The 25,404-nt window shown below is 34.3% G+C and overlaps 2 protein-coding genes across 5 annotated transcripts in view; one reads left to right on the top strand and one right to left on the bottom strand.

The window, feature by feature from the left end:
* Positions 1–25,404, bottom strand: part of LOC136026961 (alpha-2Da adrenergic receptor-like) — a 178,778-nt gene that overhangs the window by 124,558 nt on the left and 28,816 nt on the right. The gene's annotated exons all lie outside the window — the stretch shown is intronic.
* The window catches only part of LOC136026960 (uncharacterized), a 167,858-nt gene continuing 167,397 nt past the window's right edge, over positions 24,944–25,404 (top strand). Inside the window, exon 1 of the mRNA XM_065703820.1 lies at positions 24,944–25,043. Coding sequence (XP_065559892.1) covers positions 25,034–25,043 — 10 coding nt within the window. The 5' untranslated portion in view covers positions 24,944–25,033. The remainder of the gene's footprint in view (positions 25,044–25,404) is intronic.

Raw genomic sequence — 25,404 nt, 5'->3', positions numbered from 1 at the left:
CTTAAAGCCCTTTGCCCTAGGCTTAGAGGTAAGAATTTCCTTCTCGCCTTAAAAAATCTATTGTAGCATGAGATCCTACTTTTGCACTGATGGAAAACTCTACTGTTGGAATAAATGAAAGTGGTAACCCTATATTTATCAATTACACCAATTCCATACTTTACTCCAAAGGTTATGAGGATTTTTCATAGCCTTATAAACAAACTTTTTTTTCTGTTTCTGCACCTTGTGAGAAACCAAGAGCATTACAATCCTTAAAACTGAGAATTTTTGTAAGTCCTTAAAATGCCAAATAATGGCGTTAGCTCTAAAGCCGGATAAGACAAAGATATTCGAAAACAGAAAGGGACAAAATAAAATTCTATTAGATACCGCTCGAAGCCTAAGAGAGAACAGTTTTCTAAGAAAGCGAAAAAAAATTATGCCAAGACAGCCGAAACGAGAACTGAGTGCAAAGAATGAAAGAAAAAGAATGAAAGAAAATTCGGTACTTGTGTATTATTCAGAACACATTCAATAACTGAAGTTAGGTTCTTTAGTGAAGCAAACTACGGTGCAGGTATATTTTAATTAAACATTTAAAATAGTTTGTGGTAACGAACTGTAGTAAGGAGCGACCCGGCTCAATAGTAACCAAAACTCTAAAAAACGGAATTTTGATAGAATAACTACATCAAAAAGAATCGCATTTTAATGCTGATTTGAATATGTAAGTTTAATCAGGTTTAGTCTTACCCATCAAAGGTTATGAGCCTGAGAAAATTTTCCTTAGAGAAAATAGGGGAAAACACACCCTAAAAGTCATAAAATCTTAACGATCACACCATCAGATTCAGCGTATCAGAGAACCATACTGTAGAAGTTTCAAGCTCAAGTGTTTCAACTATTTATTTGTTTGTTTGGTTTTTTTTTTTCCTCAGGGGTGATCGCCTCGACCCAGTGGTCCTAGAATGTCCTGAAAGGGCTTATTCTAACGGAAATTAAAAGTTCTAGTGCCATTTTGAAGTGACGAAAAAATTGAAGGGCACCTAGGCCCCCTCCCACGCTCATTTTTTTCCAAAGTCACCACATCAGAATTCTGAGATAGCCATTTAATTCCTCATAGTCAAAAAAAACAATGACTATGTCTTTGGAGACGACTTACTCCCCCACAGTCCCCTTGGGAGGAGCTGCAAGTTGCAAACCTTGACCAGTGTTTAGATATAATAATGATTATTGGGAAGAATACAGGCAGTTTCAAGGGTATTTTTTTGTTGGAGGAGGGGTTGAGGGGAGGGGCTTACCTGGGAGGATCTTTCCATGGAGGAATTTGTCATGGAAGAAGACAATTTCCATGAAGGGGCGCAGAATTTATTTTTAAAAAATGAAAAAAATAAATATGAAACAGTTTTTTAACTTAAAGTAAAGAGCAGCATTAAAACTTAAAACGAACAGACATTATTACGCATACGAGGGTTCACTTCCTCCTAATACCACGCTCTTTATTCTACGGCCTTTGGGATTCAGGGGTCATTCTTAAGGAATAGGGACAAAATTTAAGCTTTGGTGTAAAGAGCGAGGTATTGACGAGGGGGTGAACCCCTCATAACGTAGTAAAAACATACGAATATAGAAGCTCATTACGTAAGTTAATTCGTAAGTTATGCATCTTTTTTACTAATAAAAACGTTCGTTAAAAATCAAAAGTTCTAGTTGCGTTTTTAAGTAACCAAAACATTGGAGGGTAACTAGGCCTCCTTCTCCACTCCTTTTCTCTCAAAATCGTCCGAACAAAACTATAAGAAAGCCATTTAGCCCCAAAAAACAATATGCAAATTTTGTTTTAATTATTCTTGCGCGGAGAGCCAAAATCAAAACATGCATTAGTTCAAAAACGTTCAGAAATAAAAATAAAAAAAGTTTTAATAACTGAAAGTAAGGAGCGACATTAAACCTTAAAACGAACAAAAATTACTCCGTATGTGAAAGAAACTGTTCCCTCTTCAACGCCGCGCTCTTTACGCTAAAGTCTTGTTGAAAAGTAGAGTTGAGAGAAAGAATCAAACTTTAGCGTAAAGGGTGGGACGTTGAGGAGGGAACAGCCCCTTTCATATACCGAGTAATTTATGTTCGTTTTAAGTTTTAATGTCGCCCTTTACTTTCAGTTAAAAAACTTGTTTTTTATTTATTTAATTAATCACCTAGGAGCAAAGCCTTAAGCTATGAGTTCCTAAGAAAAAATTCTTTTATCAGACTAACTTAAAACTAACTTTTGGATAGTTCCACATGTTTTCTTTTCTTCAAATCAACAAGTTTCTTGTATCCAAGGCTCAGGTGACACACGGATGTAAGGCAATAGCACAATGATTTTAGTATCAATAAGTGTTTCATTTGAGATGCTATGGGTACTATAAAACCTACATTTCCCAAGCAATATTAAATTTTCTAGGAAAATTTCTAGCTCTTTCGTTTTCTTTATGTTATTTAAGACCTCGTATCTCATAGAAATATGAGTTAAAAGGCGGAAAAGCGTAATACACCATAAATTCCTTTAAAATTCCATAAATTCTTAGATGTTTTTTTTTCAGATTCTGTTTCTTTTAATTTAACGAAGAAGCTTTTAAGGGGGGAGGGGACACTCGTCCTGGGCACAGAGATTTAAGCGTACAAAATTTCAAATAAATAATGTAACTTGTTACGATCATTTTGTAATTTTTGATTAAATTGAATTTTAATCATTTTTAATTTTAATCATTGTAATTTTTGAAATTTTTATTAAAATGAAATAAAAAGCACAGGTGGCAGTAAGATAATGAAATTGAATCAAAATATTCATTTCAAAATCTTCACCACCATTCCTTGAAAAAAAGTAAGTAAACTGAATTTAGTTGCTTTTAATGTTGTTGGAATTGATTGTGCAACATGCAGATTAAGGTATCATCGCAAGGGTATGAGTTGACTTTCAAATTTTATGGCCAGTAATAAGCGGTAGTTTAGCAAACTCACATTAATATTAACGTACTTTAGATTGACTACGGGCCAGGAGCGACTAAATGATTTAGCGTGAATGAGCACAGAGCTCGAAGAGTTAGAAGTCATCAATTGGTAGGAAACAATTAATAATTCTGCAGAGGCTAATGTAAGAAAAGTCAGATGTAAAAAAAATGAAAATTGTGTTAATAATTGAAAATTTGGTTAAATTTTGCCTTGAAAAATTTTGGGAGATAGGAGGGGAGAAGTATTAATCAAGATTTTGTCCCGGGTGCAAGAGAAGCTAGAACTACCACTTAGAGAATGAGAGAGAGAAAGAGAGATAGGCCGACAGAAAGACATAGAGACAGAGAAAGAGAAAGAAAGGAAGAAAGGGAGAGTAAGAAAGGGAAGAAAAGGAAATAAAGAGAAGCGAGAGAGAGAGATAGAAAGCAATTCTGATAGTTTTATCCGAAGTTATGTCAAGAATCCGTCTTCATTTTTTTAACTATAAACCAGTTTTATTTCGAATAATTTCTTAGAAATATATTGCATAAACTGCTAAGCAGTAATTTTGTTTATTCAAGTTTCAACTTCGCTCTTTACTTTTGCCAGAAAAACGATTTTCATTTTAAATTTGATTATGGTTCTTTTTGGGTTTTACAAATATATACAATAAACCGTACAAAACGATCTTTATCTAATTTAAGTAAAGAAACCGTAGATATCAACAAGAATTTTTAATAAAATATGGCATTAGGTTTCGCACCTACTTTACACGTTTCCTAATTTTTTTTTTAATCTACAATTTTGTCCCCTAAAGAATCAATGGGGTATTGTATTCTTGGCGTCTAAAAGAAGCTGTAGATATAAGTTCAATTATTAATGAACTATTATCCTATGTGAAACATACACAGATTTTAAAATCCTGACGGAAATCAAAAGTATTGAAGAGATAGAATTACAATAACTTACGAAAATTCGTGTAACTATTAAAGCAATTTTTCTACAGCAATTTTTCTTGCAGCAATGCGGCAAAGACTTTTGAAACTCTCCCAGAAAAAGCATGTGTTCATTGATTTTGCTTCTTGGACTTCAATGTTTTAGGATAACTGATAGTTAGAAATGACAGTCCTGTCATTGGCATTAAAATTGTCAAAAACTCTATACAGAATGATTAGTCTCCTGCCTTGAACAACAAGGGAAATCACTTTTGTGCATGAAAGCACTGGAACTGGACAACTGGTTTCTGGGAACTGGAACTGGTTTCTCCTGACCAGTTTTATTTCATTTCTGAGTTTTTAATTGTTTTAAAAAGTAGAATAGTGGAAAAGAGTCAAACTTTAGCGTAAAGAACGAGGGAATGCGGAGGGAGCAACCCATTTCATATACGGAGTAATTTCTGTTTGTTTTAAGTTTTAATGACGCTCCTTACTTTCAGTTGAAAAAAAAATATTTTTTTTTATTTAATTTCTGAACGTTTTTGAATTTATGCATGTTTGATTTTAGCTCTCCGCACATAAATTATTAAAATGTAATTTGCATATAATTCTTTTTTTGGCTAAATGGCTTTCTCTTAGTTTTGATCAGACAATTTTGAGAAATAAGGGGTGGGGAAGGAGGCCTAGTTGCTCTCCAGTTTTTCAGTTACTTAAAAGGCGCCTAGAACTTTTAATTTTTAACGAACGTTTTTATTAGTAAAAAATATACGTAACTTAAGAATTAACTTACGTAACAAACTTTTATATTTTTATATTTTTATTGTGTAGATGAGGGTGTTTTTCCCCTCGTTAATACCTTTCTCTTTCACTAAATCTTAAGTTTTGTCCCAATTCTTTAAGAATGACCCCTGAATCAGAAAGGCCGTAGAATAAACAGTTGAAATTACTAAAAACACTTTAGCATAGAAAACAAAGTATTTATCTCCTCCTAAATACATCGCTCCTTATGCTAAAATATTTTTAGAACCCCTCATATGCGTAATAATCTCTGTTCGTTTTAAGGTTTAATGCTGCTCCTTACTTTTAATTGAAAAAACTTTTTCATGTTTAGTTTTTCATTGTTTTTTTTATAGTAATGCTAGAAAATCATGCGCCCTTTTAATTGAATTTCTCTTCCCCCCTGACATATTCCTCCAAGGAAAGATCCTCCCACATAGCTCCCTCCCCTGAACCCCATCCCCCAAACTAAAAAATTCCCCCTGAAAACGTCTGTACACTTCCCAATAACCATTATTGTATGTAAACGTTGGTCAAAGTTTTTAACTTGCAGCCCCTCACCCAGTGACTGTGGGGGAGTAAATCGTCCCCAAAGACATAGTTGTTATGGTTTTCGATTATGCAGAATAAAATGCCTATCTCAAAATTTTGATCCATTGACTTTGGGAAAAAATGAGCGTGGGATGGGGCCTAGGTGCCCTCCAATTTTTTGTTCACTTAAAAAGGGCACTTGAAATTTTTATTTCCGTTAGAATGAGCCCTCTTGCAACATTCTAGGACCACTTGGTCGATACGATGACCCCTGTAAAAAAAAAAAAAAAAACAAAAAAAAAAACAAATAAACACGCACCCGTGATCTGTCTTATGGCAAAAAATACAAAATTCCACATTTTTTTAGATTGGAGCTTGGAATTTTCGCTATAGGGTTCTCATCGCTGAATGCAGTGGTGTGATTTTCGTTAAGATTGTATTACTTTTAGGGAGTGTTTCCCCTATTTTCTAAAATAAGGTAAATTTTCTCAGGCTCGTAACTTTTGATGACAAAGACTAAATTTGATGAAACTTATTTGATAATATATTTAAAATCAGCATGAAAATCTGATTCTTTTGATGTATCTTTTAGCATCAAAATCCCGTTTTTTAGAGTTTCGTTTACTATTGACCGGCTCGCTCCTTTCTACAGTTAGTTACCACGAACTGTTTGATTATTATATTTTACATAGTTTTTGTTTGTCGTCAATGGTCAATATATTAGAAATGACTAGATTTAAATACATTCTAAGACCACACTATCTTGAGATGGCATGACAAACAAGAAAAAAAAATACTAAATGAATAACAAAATTAGATAGCCGAGAAAAACAAGAGCAATGTCAGCTATTGGTGAGAAAAGAGGCGAAAATGACAAAAGCAGGTATTTTGGCAAAGATCTTCACAAAGCTGTCTTCAGTGCTCAGGACTAATGCAGTAATCTGCTTTTGTCCTTAAACCACCCTCTTTCTGTGAACAGAAGGTTAGTAATCTCTTTAGTCGACAGAGTTTTAAAAATTTATTTAGACAATGATGTAGCATTTGAATCAATTATGTTAAAGATATTTTATTTTATATTGTTTTATATACGTTTTTACATACGTAATAAGAATTAAATAAAAAACAAAACAAATTTTCAACTAAAAGTAAGGAACAGAATCAAAATTCAAAACAAACAGAACTTTTTATGTGTATGAGGAGAGTTTCTCCATCCTCAGTACCTCGTTCTTTAGTCTAGTTTTTTTTAGAACGTTTAAAAAGCTTATTATTCTAACTAAAAGGTCCTTATGTTTCAGGAGTTATTCTTAAATAATGGTAACAAAAAGTCAAATTTTAGCGTAAAGAACGAGACATTGAGGAGGGGGCAACCGCCCTCATATACGTAAAAATTACTCTTCGTTTTAAGTTTTGATGTTGCTCCGTGCTTTCATTTGAAAAACTTGTATTTTATTTAATTTCTGATCGTTTTTTAAATAATACCGAGAAATCCGACTCCTCCTCCATGGAAAGAAACTTCTCTCTGGAGAATTTATCTCGTGGAAAACTCCCAAAGGAAAATTTCTGCCACGGAAAATTCCTCCGTCTTCAGAAAGATACTCTAGGCAATTCCAAAACGATAAAAATTTTCCCTTAGACAGTTCCCCTTAAAATATCCACAAGTAAAATTTCGTCCGCAACAAGAAAGCAAGACAAATAAAAAAAAAGTTTCGTAAAGAAATTCTAGCGAATTCCACAAGTGTAAAATTTCCCCTGAAAAGTTCACCACCAAAAAAACTTCACTCTCCACAGAAAATTATAAACAGGGAAAATCCCCCCTGCGAAAAACTCACCCTCCCCCAGGAAAATGTCTGTATGCATCTCAATAACAACCACTATACATAAACAAGAGAATTTAATGACTTACAGACCTTTACCCAGGGACTTTTGGAATCATGTTATCCCTGGAGGCATAAATGATGCACTTTTCAACTATGCTGAACAAAGTGGTTATCTTAATTTTGATCAGACAAAATTCAGGGGAAAGGGGATGTGAGGGAGGCTAGTTGCTAGCCAATCTTTTTTGCACTTAAAAACGGCACTAGAATCTTCAATTTCTGTTCGAATGAGTCCTTTCCCGAAATCCTAGGACTATCGGTCTAATTGGATCATCCCTGGGGAAAACAGAAAATCACGCATGTGTGATCTTTCTTCTGACAAACAATACAAATTTCCGCACTTTGGTAGATGGAAGCTTGAAACTTCTGCAATAGGGTGCTCAGATACGCACAATCTGATGGTGTGATTTCTTTCCTTGACTTTTAGAGGATATTTACCCCTTTTTCAAAAATCAAGCAGATTTTCTCAGGCTCGTAACTTTTGATGGGCAATTCTAAACTTAATGAATAATTAATTAAACTTAATTAATAAGCAGATTCTTTTGATATATCTATTGGTATCGAAATTTTGTTTTTAGAATTTTGGTTACTATTGAGCTGCGTCGCTTCTTACTTACAGTTTGTTACCACAAACTATTTGATATCGAAAGAAGGTTAAAAAAAAATTAAAATATGAAAATAATGGGCTCATTCCCCTTTCTTTAGTTGTTCTGGCGATAGAAAAAAAATCCTTCATCACTCCGCCATATATCCCGAAACTCAGCGACAAACTTGGAAAATTTTTAAGGAAACATACTGTCTCTGTTTCTTTCAAAAATGGGCTAAGGGCTGAACGTTTTCTCAACCATGGGAAGGATAAAACTGATCCTATATTGGTGCTTAGAGAATCCCGTTTTCACGTGAAAAGTTTCATGTCGGCAGGATCCGTTAACAGTGGTGGGAACGACTGTGTGAACACAAGATTTCAATAGATAAATTTCTGAGATGTGAATATAAAAACAAAATGTCGATTTTTATTCTGATTTTCCCTCCGTATATTTGAAAATCCAGACCGTTTAGTTCTTTTTTGATGAGACAACTTGAATACCAACATCAAATTGCTCGCCACAATCTTACATGGGTGAATATATAAGAAAAAATACATTGCTTTAAATAAAAATACTGGAGATATTCCTTTAAACTTAATTTACCATAACTTAATATTAAAAGATTCCAATAACATTTTTCTCAGTTTGGATTAAGATCCTCCGACTGCACTTTCAATGAAAATCGGGCCAGTAGGCAAGCTTGTCATTAGCGTAAATGTCTAAGTTTATAAATTGAATCAATCGCCTTGCCTGACCCTCATTTCAAAATGGCCTAATTTCGACTTAAGACGCTTATTTGCCCGTCATTCCACGCAAATTAACGGTCCTGTGTCAATTCTAAATTCTCGGTTCAACCTGACTAAGACCATAGATAGGCGTGCCTTGTTTACTTGTCATTCCAGGCAATCTACTTGTCCTATATCAATTTTAAATTCTTGATCAACCTGTCTGAGACTCTAGGCAGGAATGACCTGCTAAAAGATTACAAACAGGTACTGGTCCAACAAGAAAGACACACTTACTCCCACCGTTTACCCGTGCCATTTACCAAACACTTGGAAAAGTATGGGTTCTATGACTATCTTAGCTCTCTGACTATCTACCTCAGTTCTACTGCCCTAGGAATGATGCATGGACGGATAATAGATAGACATATATCCTAAAAAATGAACTAACATCATATTGATGCAATCCTAATAAGAGGGGTTTAATGCCAGAATTGCCTCTCACTCAATTGGACTATCTGTCTTGGCTTTTTCTACAATTAGCCATGACTTGATGCCCACAAATATTTCAAAATCAACTCAGATAATTCTTGCCTAATCTAATTGTGCTTTCATTTATTCTGGATTATTTTGACATTATTCTTGCTTTATTATAGCATTCTGGTTTTTCAGTTTGCTTGTTTCAGTGTATCTTTTGCTCTATTTGGGTTTTCTTCAAAAATTTAGTTTTTCTTCTTTTCTTTCTTTTCTTTTTTTTGAGCACTAAAGACGACTTGGCGGAAGTCTTTGCCAAAATATCTGCTTTTGTCTTTTTTACTTGCTTTTTTCCATTGGCTGACATTACCATCGTTTTTCTCGGCTATTTAATTTTATTATTTGTTTATTTATTTTTCTTGTGTGTCATACATCAATAATCACATTAATTAGAATCAGATAAACTAGAGAATTTATTTTCAAATTCAATTTATCTTTAGCTTGAATTAGAACAGCAGGGAATTAGATTAATTAGATAAATAAGAATTTTATTAGAAAATTGTCATTTAATAGTGTTTTGTTCTGGCCAAAAGGCTGGCTTGACTATTGTTCAGTCCATTTCAAACTAGAGAATCATATACCATACTTTCAAAAGGAAAGAGAACAGCTCTTCCTTATGACATAACAGTGTTTGTTGGAAATATATCCGCAGGTCCTTTTCCAAAGGCTTATCTGTTCATTCATTTTGATCATTTAGTTCAATAATAATTGCTATAATACAATATTTGTAGCTATTCTTTGACACTTTTTGATATACCGATTTATGTCACAATTCAGCTGCGGTTACTCACAAGACGGCAGGCTACGCATCGTAAATGTTTAAAAGTTAAGTTAAAAAATTGTAAATATACTGTATGATTTTTTACTCTTAAATGCAGCTGTTTATAAATAGAATATTTTTTTAGTACTCAATATGTGACAAAAAAAAATGAAGTTAAGAACTCCAATTTTCAACTGTCCCTGGAGCTCTTTTTTTTAAAAAAAAAGGGGAAACTACGCCATTCGGAAATACAGAAAATCTGAATTACCCTAGGAACCAAATAAGATAGAAAATGATTAAACTAATCGACGGGTGGACTGTGAACGGTGTTCAAGTATGAAAATTTTTAGCTATTCTTTGGTCTTCTATGACCCAGCTTAGGTTTATGTATCAAATCCCCTGTAGTACTTTAAAACACAGTGCACAACAAAGCTTATCCGGTCTTTCACCTCTCGTTGATGGAATTATTTTCCTTTCTCCAGCTATAATTCTTGGATTTTCGTACTAGAGGATTAGGATAACAATTTTTACACATATTTCTGATTTTTTTTTTCTAATCCCATTTCTGTTCTTCGTGGAGTCAGAGTTTTACCAACTTTATAAGAAATTATATTTTTACTATCTTTGGGGAATTGTCTTCGTTCTTTATCTACAGCCATTATCTCTAGGGGGTGAAATGCTACATTTGCTGATGATATTAATTTAAAGCTACTGATTCTTAAGCTAGTCTAATTAAAAATTCTATTTTCTTTCTAGTGAAAAGAGCTGAAAAATGGGCTACAACTCTTGTGGCTGTTACTAAGAAGCAGGTGTTTGCAAGTAGAAGATTTGCTTAGTCATTGAATATACGACGAAGGAAAATGGAAATTTAGGACTTTCAAGAGAATAAAGGAAACGATACCATTAGGGAGCAGAAATATCTAAATATCTTAGCAACAAAATCAGTTAGTGAAAAATAGATTAAACCAATCATTTTAGTTTCTTTCTGGGGGGATGGGACATAAATCTAAATGTCACTGCAATTGTTACCAAACGCCTTTATAATTACCTTTTAAAAAATAGCCGGTCCTTTCCTAAAGAAGCTTAGAAATAATGCTTTCGAGAAAAAAATTGATGCATGTAAATTTCGTAAAATAAAACTTGAAGGAATATGCATGAACATGTTAAAAAACTTTTACTGTCACAGCATATTCACTAAAAACACGCCAAAAAAAATCCGAATAGAGCTTTTCGATAAATAACCTAAGCCTATGTCAGTCACATTACTATTTGCAAAGAATTTTGAGGATTCTAATAAAAAATAAAAATACAAATACCATAAATGCTTTTGAATTCTCGTGTTAGATCTTTTCTGACGAGCTATCGAAACTTGGATCAATTGGAAAAAAAATATAATGAGGATATCAGTCATTGGACTGAAAATGGTGCTTATTATTCTTTTAACACCGAATGAAGTGCAATATTTGACAGATTTAAGATCGCAGCCAAAAATTATTTATATGAGAAAAATGTCATTACACAATACATGTATTCTTCTCTTAGTTCGTTCTGTCAAATTGTTTATTTTGAATTCGATTGTTTAAAAATATAACAAAACTGAGAAATATTGCGTTTTTTCTCAAACTAAGGGAGGGGAATATTTTGGGCAAATTGTCAAAATAACTATTGGTATTTCTGACGAAACACCCTGAGGCGGATAGGTAGGGTATAAAAGGTTGGAGCTGCTCCAGTGTTGCTAGATGGTTTGAGGCTTCCACTCTGTCATAAGCTCCGTCCTCTGTCCCTATCCTCGAAAGGAAAATCCTGCTAGTTTAGCCTCATTTCACGAGTTTGCTTAACCAGAACTGTGTCTACAAACACAATTTAAGTATGATCTTAATGAGTGGCACACCTCTAGGAAATTACAGCCTAATAAACGACACAAAACTGCATTGGATTCTGACAAATATGACCCCAGGATTGCACGGAGACTCTATTCAACTAAAGGCCTTAGGGATTTCTTGCTGACCGGTTCTACGCTGGCTTAACCGTTTTGTATACCCTTGAAAAAATATTTTAGTCCCTGTCCTGAACTGGTTGGAGTTCATTGCTTTTCCTGAGGCAATAATAATTTTACTGATTTAAATAATATGAAAATTGTAACTTTGGATGTTAGAACGTTTAAAAACAACTATCGAACTGAAATCTTGACTGACAAATTCAGACATTTTAAACTGTACTTTATAGGAATTTCAGATCTCAGGGGTTGGAAACATGAAATTAGGTGAAATAGATCTTATTTACTCAGGCAGGAAGGGTGGGGTGCATAGACTAGAAGTGGGGATCATGACGAAGGAAGCAGCTAAGGTTTGCTTAGGTTTGAAGGGTACTAATAATATTATGCTAGTTGTTCATTTTTCGCCTAAAAAACACAAAACATCAGTCATTGCAGCATTTACACCTGTATAATAAGCTGATGGAGACAGTAGAGACTAAATGAACTTTAGTTACAGCTAGAGGAACAATTAACACGTTCCTGGGCATAAATAGGGTATTAGTGCCCAGGCTGGGTAAAAATTGGGATATATTGTATCATAGCCAAGGTAAACTCAGTGCAGGGAAGCAAATTATCAAGGGTTGTAGACTTCTGCAATGTTGGAGATGTAACAATCTTCTTATGACCAAAACTGCATTTGGTAGCAAGTGACCCCTAGGTTAGAATGGTACTCACATGATAGTAAGACAGCCAACCTTATTGATTATGTTATTGTAAACAGAAGACTGACAGGGTTGATTCAAGACCCTAGATTATATATGAGATTTATAAGATAAGAGTATATAACATCACCATATAGGAGTGTCTGGGATCATGCTAAAGCTTTAATGTAGGATTGGTAACTAGCTTCCATGAAGTTATGACGTTGGCAGACTCCAAGATGAGAATTTGTGAGAAACTTTCCAGGAATAGTTGAATATTACAATACTCTAAAACTTGACATTGCAAAAGAGGGATCGAATGATTTACAGAAACACAGCTTGTGAATTAGCAAATGGTGTCTTTGAGAGAAATGTTAGAAACTCAATGAAAATGTTTTAAGTTCAGTAGAATATAGGAGGAGTTTATATTAATATTTGAGGGGTAGATCATATGAGAATACGAGGCATGTAAAGAAAGTGGAAAATGCTTTAAAAATGAACAAATGAGTTGTAAAGTAGAAGAAATGAATAAAATTACAGAAACTATGGGGAGATGCATCTAGATGGTATAATAGTAAAATATTGTATTTGAAAATTACAAAATATTGTACTTAAAAACTGGAGAGAGAACAGTCAACGTTTCGCAAGTGCTCAGACAACACCAGGCTAAATCAGTAGCTGAACTATCAAGTAAAGCCACAAGTGAACCTAATTTAGTATGGAAAGTACTCAAAAGAGATAATTTAAAAGCCCATATTGCTGTCAAAATTACTAATGACCAGTGGTATGGTTACTTTAAAAGTGAATTTTCCGAGCCTGATCCATCATTGTCAAATCAATATGAAAGGGAGCTTGATGGTTGCTTAGGCCAATCAAATAATGAAATTAGTTTATTGTTACTTGATCTGCAGTCTGGCCTCTGTGCAAAGCATCTAAGACGTGGGTTCCCTCTCCTGATGAAGCATCTGACCTTACTCTTTCAGATGATATTCTGTTGTGGTATAGTTCCTAATTTGTTCGGTACTGGAACAATATCCCTGGTATTAAAAAGGGGAAAGCCCTCGGACAAGTGTTTTTCTCTCGGGCCGATTACGTTGGCATTGGTTTTGTGCAAAGTTTTTGAGTTACTAATTATTGACGAAATATCTGATAAGTATTATACACCAGATAACCAATTCAGCTTCAAAAAAGGAGTAGGCCATGACCATGCTTACCATTTGATTGCTAATTTATATGTAAAGGCTCAAGAAAATAATGAGGTATTATATTTTGCTGGGTTAGTCGTATCTAGAACTTTCGACACGGGTATACATCCGCATATCTTATTGACTGCTAATAAAAATTGAGTTAATATTTCTGTCATCAAATTGATACGTGTTTTCTATAAAAAGCTAAAATCCAGAGTTAAGGTCATCCTCTCACCTGATACGATGGAGCTCACTCCTTCAATTCCAGTAAAAAAGGAAATTAAACAGGATCCTTTTACTTCCCCACCCCTGTTTCATAATACCGTCATTGTGCCACAACATAGCGTTCTGACCCCATGTATATTTAAAGGTATTGATGTTTCGCTAGATAACTATGCTGATTACATCCTTGGTACTAGTAGAACAGCCTTTGGAGTGAAGGGAAATTTACGAATTCTCGATAAGAAGTATAAGGGTATCGGTCTTCGATTTAAAGAGAGTTAGACTGAGCTCCTGGTGTTCAATCGCCATTCAGATTGGCTGACAAATGTTTAGTTAGGTGAACATGTTATTAAAGCACATGACACACTAACTTATCTTGGTGTATCGATTGGGTTAAATCTTCGCGCCAAGCGTCAACTTTTGAAAGATTTTTTTTGCCAGAAAATCTAGAAATGCGTACGGTTTACTAGTTGTGTTGAGGTTTTAATTTAACCGCCGTATCTTAGCTAGTGTTTATAATACATTTGCTATTCCGCATTGGGGTAGTATTGAGTGTTCAGTATTGGGGTAGGTATAAATTTGAACTTAAAAAAGTTGTATGCATTTTAGGTAATGATGTGAACAGTTGCTCAGACACACAGATACAGAGAGTGAGAGGGACAAAAACAAATACAAACACACATATTCAGACAGACAAACAGACAAAGACAAACAGTGACACAAACCAACATCCGCCCAGACACACCGGCACAGAGAGTGAGAGAGACATAAAATACATACAAACACAGATTCAGACATACAAACAGACAAAGGCAGATGCTGGGACAAGGGAACACCAACCTAGGCACACAGGCACTGTGAGTGACAGAGACAAAAACAAATACAAACATACAGAATCAGACATACAAACAGACAAAGACAGACACTGGGACAAGCATACATCCAACCAGACACATAGGCAAAGAGAGTGAGGAAGACAAAAAAACATACATATTCAGACATACATAAAGACAAAGACAGACACGGGGACAAACAAGGACCCACCCAGACATACAGGTAGAGAAAGTGAGAGAGACAAACAAAACATACGAACAAACAGATTCAGAGAAATAAGGACAGAAACTGGGACAAAGAAACACCCGCCCAGATAAACAGGCAGAGAGAGTAAGAGAGACAAAAACAAATACAAACACACAGACTCAGACATACAAACAGACAAAGACAGACACTGGGATAATCAAATACCGACCCAGGCACACAGGCTTAGAGTGTGAAAGAGACAAAAACACATACAAACGCACAGATTCAACATATAGACACACAAAGACAGACACTGGGACAATCAAACACCCATCCAGATATACAGGTACATAGAGTGATAGAGACAAAAACACATGAAACACACAGATTTAGAAATACAAACAAACAAAGACAGAGACTGGGACGAGCGAAATCCTGCCCAGACACAGAGGTACGGAGAGAGAACGAAAAAAACATACAAACAGACAGATTCAGACATACAAACAGACAAAGACTGACACTGGGACAAGCAAACACCCGCCGAGACATTCAGCCACAGAGAGTGAGAGATGGAAAACACATACAAACACTAAGATTCAGACATTGAAAATAGACAAAAACAGACATTGGGTACAAGCAAACAACCACCAAGACACACAGGCACAGAGAGTGAGATGGACATAAACCATATACAAACATACGGACTCAGAATTAGAAACAAACAAAGACAGACACTGGGACAAGTATCACCCGCCCAGATGCATAGGCACAGAGAGTGATAGAGACAAAAACACGTACAAACACACAACTTCTGACATAGAAAAAGATAAAGAATTAAACTGAGGCAATCAAACATCCGCCAAAACACACAGGCATAGAGAGTGAAATTGAAAAAACACATGAAAACACACAGATTCAGACATACAAACAAGCAAATACAGACATTGAGGCAGGCAAACACCCACCCAGACCAAAAGGCATAGAGAGTGAGAGAGACAAAAACACATACAAACACACAGATTCAGAAATATAAACAGACAAAAACAAAGATGTAGACAAGCAAACACCCGCTCAGACACATAGACAGAGAGAGAGAGAGAGAGAGAGAGAGAGAGAGAGAGAGAGAGAGAGAGAGAGAGAGAGGGGGGGGGGGCACCGCGCTAAGTGAACCTAAATAACATAACTAGGCTGTAGGTTGGCTTCAGGTACATGTTTGCAGGTAGAAATTGACTGGCTGTTTTCTTGTCTCTCTCACTTTTTCTGTGTGTCTGAGCAGGTGTTTGCTTGTCCCAGTGTCTGTCTTTGTCTGTTTGTATGGCAGAATCTGTGTATTTGTATGTTTTTTTCTCTTTTCTTCTTTGTGCCTCTCTAACTGGGTGGGTTTCCATTTTTCCCAGTGTCTGTCGTTGGATGCTTGTTTGTCTAGATCTGTTTGTTTTGTATGTGTTTTTGTCTCTCTCACTCTCTTTGCCTGTGTTTCAGGGTGGGTGTTTGCTTGCCCCAGTGTCTGTCTTCGTCTGTTTGTAGGTCTGAATCTGTCTGTTTTTATTTGTTTTCGTCTCTCTCACTACCTGTTTTTGTGTGTCAGGTTAGGTGTTTGCTTGTTCCGGTGCCTATATTTATCTGTTGGTATGTCTGAATGTATGTGTTTGTATTGGTTTTTGTCTCTGTCACTCTTTATGCTTTTGTGTCTGGGAGGGTGTTTTCTTGTCTCAGTGTCTTTCTTCATCTGTTTGTACTGAATGGCGTGTTCATATGAGTTTTTGTCTCTCTCATTCTCTGTGCCTGTGTGTATGGGGAATGTTTGCTTGTCTCATTGTGTCTCTTCGTCTGTTTTTATGTCTGAATATGCGTGTTTGTATGTGTCTTTGTTAGTCAAACTCTCAGTGCCTGTGTGTCTGGGTGAATGTTTGCTAGTTCTAGTGTCTGTCTTCATCTGTTTGTATGTATGAATCTGTGTGTTTGTATGTGTCACAGACAGTGACACAAACAAACATCAACCCAGACACACGGGCACAGAAAGTGAGAGAGATGGAAAATACATATAAACACAGATTCAGAGATACAAACAGACAAAGACAGATGCTGGGACAAGCAAACGCCCACCTAGGCGCACAGGCACTGAGAGTAAGAGAGACAAAAACGCATACTGACTCCAAAATTCTGACTCCAAAAAAATTGAAGTCCAAAAAAAAAATCTAAGTCCAAATGCATGTACGTCCCAAAGCTTTCTAAATGAAAAAAAAATCTCACAACAAATTATATCTTTCTAATAACAAAAATCAGACTAACGTATCTATATCATCTTAATTTCTTTTTTTTTAAATATAACAAGTGATTTTTTGTTTAAAGTATATTTTATGTTATTTTAAGACATAAAAAAAAGTTTAAAAATTTCAAAGTAAAAGAATATAAACAAATTAAAATAAAAAAATAAACTTAACAAATAATAAATACAAAAAGTGGGGCAAAAAGCTAGGGTTAGGGGCGTTGGGGGCTTTGAAGACTGGTACACAGATGACCAAAGACTGTCGCATTATTACTTAAAATGTATACAACTTTATTAATTTCAACTTTATACCTACCCCAATACTAAACAATATTTTCAAAAGACAAAATATCTATTCATATAATTGTCAGGACTTGAATATTAAATATTAAGCCCGAAAAAACTCTATGTAAAAAAATTGCTACAAACAATATTTTTCTAATAAGAAAAAACACGACTAACTTATCTATATCATCTTCATTTCATCTTTTGAAAATATCGCAACTGAATTTTATTTTCGTTTTAAGTATATTTTATGTCTACTTAACACATGTTAATTTCTAAATTTCTAACAAAAAATATAAAATATTAAAAATAACTTCAAAAAATAAATACAAAAAAGTGGGAAAAATAGTTTTGGGGAGGGACATTTGTTAAAGGTTGGTAAATCGATGACCAGGGGATGTCATATTATTGCTGAAAATACATACAACTTGATTAATTTCAACTTTATACCTTCCTCTATACTAAACAATATTTTAAAAAGACTAAACATTTGTTCATATAATTGTCATAACTTAAAAATTAAGCATTATAATAACTGGACAATGCTTTCATTTAATGAAGATCAAATATTTGCTAATTATTCTCAGGACAGAATATTATGCAAATTAACTAAGCGTCGTATACCTGTCTGTAAGTAGGTCAATGACCCAAATTGGATATTTTCTGTAGCTTTATTGCCTAAATATGGTTTTTAGCATAGGGCCCATCTTACCACCAGTTCTGATATCTTAACGGCAATTGTTTTGGGTATATTTTCACCAGGATTGAATTATCCAGAGAATAAATCCTTCAGATGAAGGATTTTTCCGCGCAGGATTAGTCAGATTTTATAGCACTACTTAAAAACTGATCAGAAATTAAATTCAAATACCAGTTTTTTTCAACTGAAAGTAAGAAGCAACATAAAAACTTAAAACGAACAGAGATTATTATGTATATGAGGGTGTTACTCCTCCGCAACACCTCGTTATTTATGCTAAATTTTAAATTCTGACCCAATCTTTTAAGAACGATTCCTGAAACACTCAGTTCGTTCAATTAGAACAATAAGAAGCTTTTTAAAGTACTAAAAGCCTTCAACGTAAAGAGCGAGATGGTGTGGAGGAGTAATCCCTTCATATCCGTAATAATTTATGTTTGTCTTAAGTTTTTATGTTGCTCCTTACCATCAGTTGAAAAAACTTGTTTTTTTAAAATTTAATTGTAGGTTTAAGACCGATATTTTTTAACAAAGGAAAAAAGGAGAGAGAACAAACAATCTAGAAGTTTTAGATTGAATTATTTTCTTTTCTTAGGGTGATATTTTGTGAGATAAGGTTAACTGAATTGTCCCCATTCTGTAATTTATATTTTCATCCTTTTGACGGAAAATCCATACTTAACCAACCATACTTAATTGATCTTAACGACTTGTTTGATCAAATCTTTTGTTGTAACGAACTGTAAGTAAGGAGTGACTCGTGCTAATACTAGCCCTTACTCTATAAAAGGGATTTTGACAATAAATGAATTGGCTCTCAGTGGTGGTGGTAAGTACGTTTGATGCAATAAATTTATATTACCCTCCAAAGATTACGAACTTAAAGAAATAATACCGGTTTTTGAAAAAGCCATCTCCTGCAAAAAAAGACATTACTAGTAATCTTGACAACACCGATACTATCAGATTCAGCTAGTAAGAGAACCCCAATGTAGAAGCGTTATTTCTCAGTATACACAAATGTAAAATTTCGATTTTCAAACAGTTGGTGGTAACGAGCTGTAAGTAAGGGGCGATGCGGCTCAATATCAACCGAAACTCTAAAAACAGTATCAAAAGAATTGGATTTCAGTTTTTATTCAAAATGTATAAAATTCATCCAATTTAACGGTACCCATCAAAAGTTACAAGCCTGAGAGAGTTTGCCTAGTTCTTGAAAAGGAGGGAAATGCCCCCAAAACATGTAGTGACCTTAATGAAAATTACACCATCTGATTCAGGGTACCAGACAACACTGCTGCAGAGGTTTCAAGCTCCTATATACAAAAATATGGAATTTTGCATTTTTACAGTTCGTGGTAACGAGCTGCAAGTAAGGAGTGATGCGGCTCAATAGTAACTGAAACTCTTAAAAACAGAGTCTTGGTAACAGTAGATATATCGAAGGAATCTAATTTCGATGCTTATTCAAAATAAGTAAAGTTCATCAAAGTTAATTGTACTCATCAAAAGTTCTGAGCCTGAAACAATTTGTCCAAATATTGAAAAAGAGGGGAAATACTCCCAAAATATCAAATGGTCTTAATGGAAATCACTCCATCAGATTCAGCATACCTGAGAACCCTACTGTATGGTTTTTTAGCTAATATGTACAAAATGTGAAATTTAGCATTTTTTGCCAGAAGGAAGATCACGGATGTGTGTTTATTGTTTTTTTTCAGAGGTGACTATATCGAACCAGTGATTGTAGAAGATCGAAAAAGGGCTCATTTGACCGAAAATCAAAGCTTCTAGTGGTCTTTTTAAGCTATTAGAAATATTGGAGGGCAGCTAGCCCTCATTTCACGCTCATTTTTTCACCTAAGTCACATGATTAATATTTTGAGATGCCATTTAGTTCACATATTCGATAAATCTAATAGTTATATTGTTGAAGATGACTTAACCCCCCACAGTCCCGGGGGAAGGGCTGCAAATTATGAACATTGTCCATTGTTTAAATATAGTATTGGTTATTGGGAAGTATACAGATGTTTTCAAGGAGATTTTTCCGGTGAGGGTACACGGAGGATTTTTCCATGGAGGAATTTTTCTTGCGTAGGGAATTTTCCATTGAGGAGGAACCGGATTTCCCAGCATTATTTAAAAAACGACCACAAATTAAATAAAATGCAAGTTGTTTCAACTGAAGTTAAGGAGCAGCATTAAAACTTAAAGGAAACAGAAATTATTACGTATAATCACTGGGCCACACCCTCGTCATTACATCGCTCTTTACGCTAATTTTTTAACTTTTAAAAGAGGTAATTATTCTCATTAAACGGCATTTGTGATTCAGGAGATATTCTTGAAGAATTGTGGACAAGGGGGTGACCCCACTTATATACATAATAATTTCTGTGTGTCTTAAGTATTAATGTTGCTCAGTATTTTCATTTGAAAAACAACGTTTTCAGGTGAATTTTTCTGGTGGAGGCGGGAGCTAAGTGGGAGGATTATTCCATGGAGTAATTGTTCATTGGGGAAGTGAATTTTCCATGGAAGGGGCCAGATTTCCAAGCATTATCTAAAAAACAATCAGAAATTAAAGAAACAAATTTTTTTCTACTGAATGTAAGGATTACTATCAAAACTTAAAACAAACAGAAATTATTTCGCATAGGAGGGCGGTATTCCCCTCGTCAATATCTCAGTCTTTACGCTAAAGTTTTTTCCACTAATTTTAAAAGAGGTTTTTTATTCTAATTAAATGGTCTTTGTAATTCATGATTCATTTTTAAAGGATTGGGACAAAATTAGCGTAAAGAGCAAGGTATTGATGAGGAGGTGACCCCCTCGTATACGTAATAATTTCTGTTCGTTTTGAGTTTTAATGCTGCTCCTAACTTTTTGTAATTTAATTCTGACAAGATGATAACAGATGCATGATTATTTTTTTCCCAGAGCAGGAAATAATTTTTCCTCAGCGAACCAACAGTCCTGGAATAATTATCAGGTTGGAGGCTGATATGAAGGAAAATTGAAAGTTCCAATGCCCCATTTAAGTAGCGAAAAAGGTTCTGCAACAGTAAAATCGTGTTGTATGCCAGTACGCAGCTCAAAACAGCAATTTCCATTCAACGGATGTTGGTTGGAGGAATCCTCCCGAAGAGGACCAACATCCATTGAATGGAAATTTCTCTGAAGGACTATAAATTTAAAATCTCAAATGAATATATATTAAATCTCCCAAGATCTGAGGCAGCAATTCTCGTTGTACATTTGTTTCTAAACATACAACCAAGAAATTTCTCTAAATGTGGGGGTATGTGCTACCAGTTAGCAGGAATTCCTGCAAACAGGAGTTTAAATGGAGTTATCTATAATTTTCTATGGATAAACATCTTTGAATATTTTCTTGTTCCTTGGCTAGGCATCGCCCCCCTACACGCCTGCTGTCATCGATTTTTACTATCTCTATATAAAAAGATGTGTTCGAATAACTCAACTTGAAAACTAGGATATTATAACCCAATAGCTTATTTTGGTATTTCAGATCCCCTTTGCTGTAATTTTCAATTTAAATGTCAGAAGTTTTGGGGATGAATAAGGGAGCGGTGGTGCTCTCACATATTAAGCGAGTCTTGGACCAAACAGCTTGTAGTAAAAAAAAAAAAATCATTAAAGACCAGGGGACTGTCAAAATAAAAAGAAACTCTAAAAAATAAAGGTTAATATATAGGTGCAAAAGCAAAATATATTCTTTATGATAATTCTAGATATACAGCATGTGCCAATTTCAAGTCTATCGTCAAAAGCTATTAGTATGACAATTTGCATAAATTTTAGAAAAAGGAATTGAACTCCCCTAAAAAGGGCTGCCATTTTTGGCACCCCTTTTTAAATATTAAAATTATTACCTATACATTTTATTAGCTATAAAATATGATTTTTTTTGTTTTTTCCGGATAAGGGTATGCACACAAGTCATCCATACTCCATACTCGTAGACTATTAAAAGAGGGATTGAAGAAAGATTGGAAGGAAAGCTTAGAGATCTAAGACCATTTAAATAAAAAATGTGGTCTTGTTTGGCCCAAGCAGTGCCCAAATGTGATACCCAGCAAAATTTCTGAGAACATTTGCTGAATGCAGGACATACTGCAGGATAACCTTATGAGGCTAAGGAACCATAGATTATATGGCTTATATTTATTTCTTTAATTTTTTTTCGGCGAGAAATTGATTTTTGATATTTATTTTATTAGTTTTTATTACATAATAAATATACGTATATTTTTGAGTTGTTTAATTGCATTTATTGATATTGATTGCTATAGTCGTTCATCCTCAGGAGTTGTTTCTTCTTGGACGGCGACTTGTCAAATCATTAGATTGTGTATTGTTTTTCCTGTTTAATGGAGTTTAATCCAATCCAATTCAAATTGAATTATTGTTCGGGTACGCGCACATACATTTTTCCAGTCCAATAGGCCGCACAGGCATGTAGTGTACCATTCATTCCTAAACATAAAAATCTATCTATATATATAAAAATAATATTCAATAAAAATGAACTCTTATTACCGTTTCTCCAGCAAAACTAAAGACAATAGTATCGCAGAGTTACAGGTTCAAATATTTTCCTTGCAGTCCAGGAAAATAGTAATTGTTTCCAAATTTTGCAGATAAAAATATATATTTGAATTAAGCAGTCTGTGTTCTTTTCTTATAAATTGTTTCCTAGATCACATTGTATTTCTTTGTATATAAGCTTCATCAAAGAAACTAGAACTGTGGTAATTTGAAAAACCCCACGTAACATTTTTTTTCTTACAAGATTGGAAAAGTTTTCCTAGTTTAATTTTAAAACTTAGCGACATTTATCTGCAGACTCTGTTGTCCTCTTTATAATATCTCTCCGCTCTTCCGTATATTATTTAGTAATTGAGATTATTCTAAGCTCCTCCTTTTCCAAATCACAGATTATTCTTTTCATTCTTTTAAAATCTTTATATATCTTTTCTTACTCACTGAAATAGTCCATAAATTGAATTTTTATGTTCAGAATTGTTATACCATATCTTTAATGCTTAAAACACCTTCCTTGTACTATTAAAGGCATATTAATATAAAGAAGAATCTAAATCACATTTTTTAGCTTTTCCTGTTTCCTGTGAAATCCTCGTTTTTTTCTTATAACATGATATGATGTCTTTTAAATTGCCGTAGCCAACTTATTGACTACAGAATCAATTGAAAAGATTTTTCATGCAATCCTAGACATCATCTAGGATACTGTTAGAATCTTTTCTATAAGGTTCAATCTTTTCATACAGTATACAGTATAATACAGTATAAAGTATTACTACATACAGTATGACTATTTAATACAGTATTACAGTACAATAAAAACAAGTATCAAGTATAGAGGCAGTCTTTAGAGTAGCGAGAACTGAAAAAGGGGTTCTCGCCACTGTAACCCCTAACCCCTTTGTCACATGCGGACTGCACCAAATCCGCCAAGGCTCTTACTCATTACAGTACTTCAGTTTAGAAGCACGAGAAGTTAAATCAACTTTCTATCCTTTTTTTTAACGAAAAAAGCAAAATGAGTGTCCAGTAGGTAGCAGATCCCCTTTAATAATTCATGTCAGTCCACTTGAATAAATTACAAAATTATACAGTACATAGCATCAATTCAGGTGGCTGTCCGAAGAAAGACATAAAAGCGCTTGATAGTGCGCATCCACGTGCATAAAAACCATTAAAAATTCACAACACATACATAACAGTGGAAACTCTGTCTTCAAATGTTATTAATATGTGAAATTTTCAATAAGCTATCTTTGGTAAACTTACTAGGGCTTCCCAAAACGGAGGAACAGAGGAAGAAATATTTTCTTATAGGTCATATCGTCAGGTTGTAGATCTCCTTTAACAATGGGCATTACGTCTTCAGATGTTGTTAATTAGATTAAAAGGAAAATCGGTTGTGAACTATATTGTGAAATTCATTGTTGTGAACTTGCTTGGGCTTTTGACGGGTAGAGGAATAGAGGAGGAAATATAATACACTTGGTTTAATTGGCCTTGTATTCCGCTTCAACTTACATAGAGAAACTAATTCAAGCTGAAATTCCAGGTATTGTTTTAGCATAAGAAGATAATAACAGCATAGCATAATAGTAGATGTAGTAATGTCAATAATAGTAGTAGAAAGTACTAGTTTCAGCCGAACTCTCAGCCGTTCTTGGGATATTACTCATTCACTGTTTTGACAACCTCTATGTTTTGAACTAGTTTTACAGCCCTATCAACTTTTCCTGACAATTCCAGCTGAATAATCTAAGCTGTTTGTGAGATACTGCTGATATGTCATTTTTAAATCCTTCATCCATAGAGCATGTTTTAGCAATATTAGTATTTGTAGTAACAGCAGTATTAGTAGGGGCAGTGGGAGTAGTACTAACAGTATTGGTAGTAGTATTCAATTAATACCTTTAGGCATAAAGCAAGTAGTTCAAGAAGCAATTGAAATCAGACTTAAGATTAATAATAATATTTCCTTAAATAGGGACTTGGAAGAATATTCACTAAATGTTCTATGCAAAAATTTAATTAAAAATGACCTTACGAAATATTATAAAAAACCTATAGATATTAACACAGAACCTGTTACAAATAGACCTATTTAATCAGCAGCCAAAAAAGCAAGGTTGACATTAAAAACGTATTTTTAAACAATTATCTTTCATTTCAATGAATTGCCTCGTTTCATCACAAGCTATTTATCAGTCCTGGTTGAACTTCGCTAAGGTAAGGATGCTGAAACTATTTTGAAAAACTTTAGTTTTATTGATTTTATTTTGTTGTAAGTTTTTTCTTCTTATATATATATATATATATATCAGTATTCATTCAGTCTTCCAAGTACAAACACCTCTTTCGACTTATTGGATTTAAAGAATGTTTTGGACTTGTATTAATTAAGTGCTTTGAGCTTAAATTGTTTCAATGACCGCAGGTAATTCAGTTATCATTTCATAATATTTGCTATGGTTCGACTTGACTTAGATTCAGAGTGAATATATATTTTTTTTTATTTTAAACCGGCATTAGTTCAGTGGTTTGAACTCGGATTATTTCAATGATAATTTATTCCGAATTAACTGACGCTTGATTACGAGCTTGGCTCACCCCTGCACTGATTTTCGGACTTTTTACTGCGGCCTGATTAGCAGTGAAAATGGATAAAAATAATATCGTTTGGAGTGCGTGCTTGAACTTTGTGTCGAGGCCATTGCTCGCTGGCATAAAACACCAGCTGATCAGCTATTTTTCCTCCTCAACGCCCCGCCCTTTACGCTAAAGTTATTACTGTTTTA

This window comes from Artemia franciscana, chromosome 5 (assembly GCF_032884065.1).
Source record: "Artemia franciscana chromosome 5, ASM3288406v1, whole genome shotgun sequence".
Taxonomy (NCBI): domain Eukaryota; kingdom Metazoa; phylum Arthropoda; class Branchiopoda; order Anostraca; family Artemiidae; genus Artemia; species Artemia franciscana.
The sequence above is the reverse complement of the archived record's forward strand: the minus strand, read 5'-3'. Positions and strand labels throughout refer to the sequence as shown.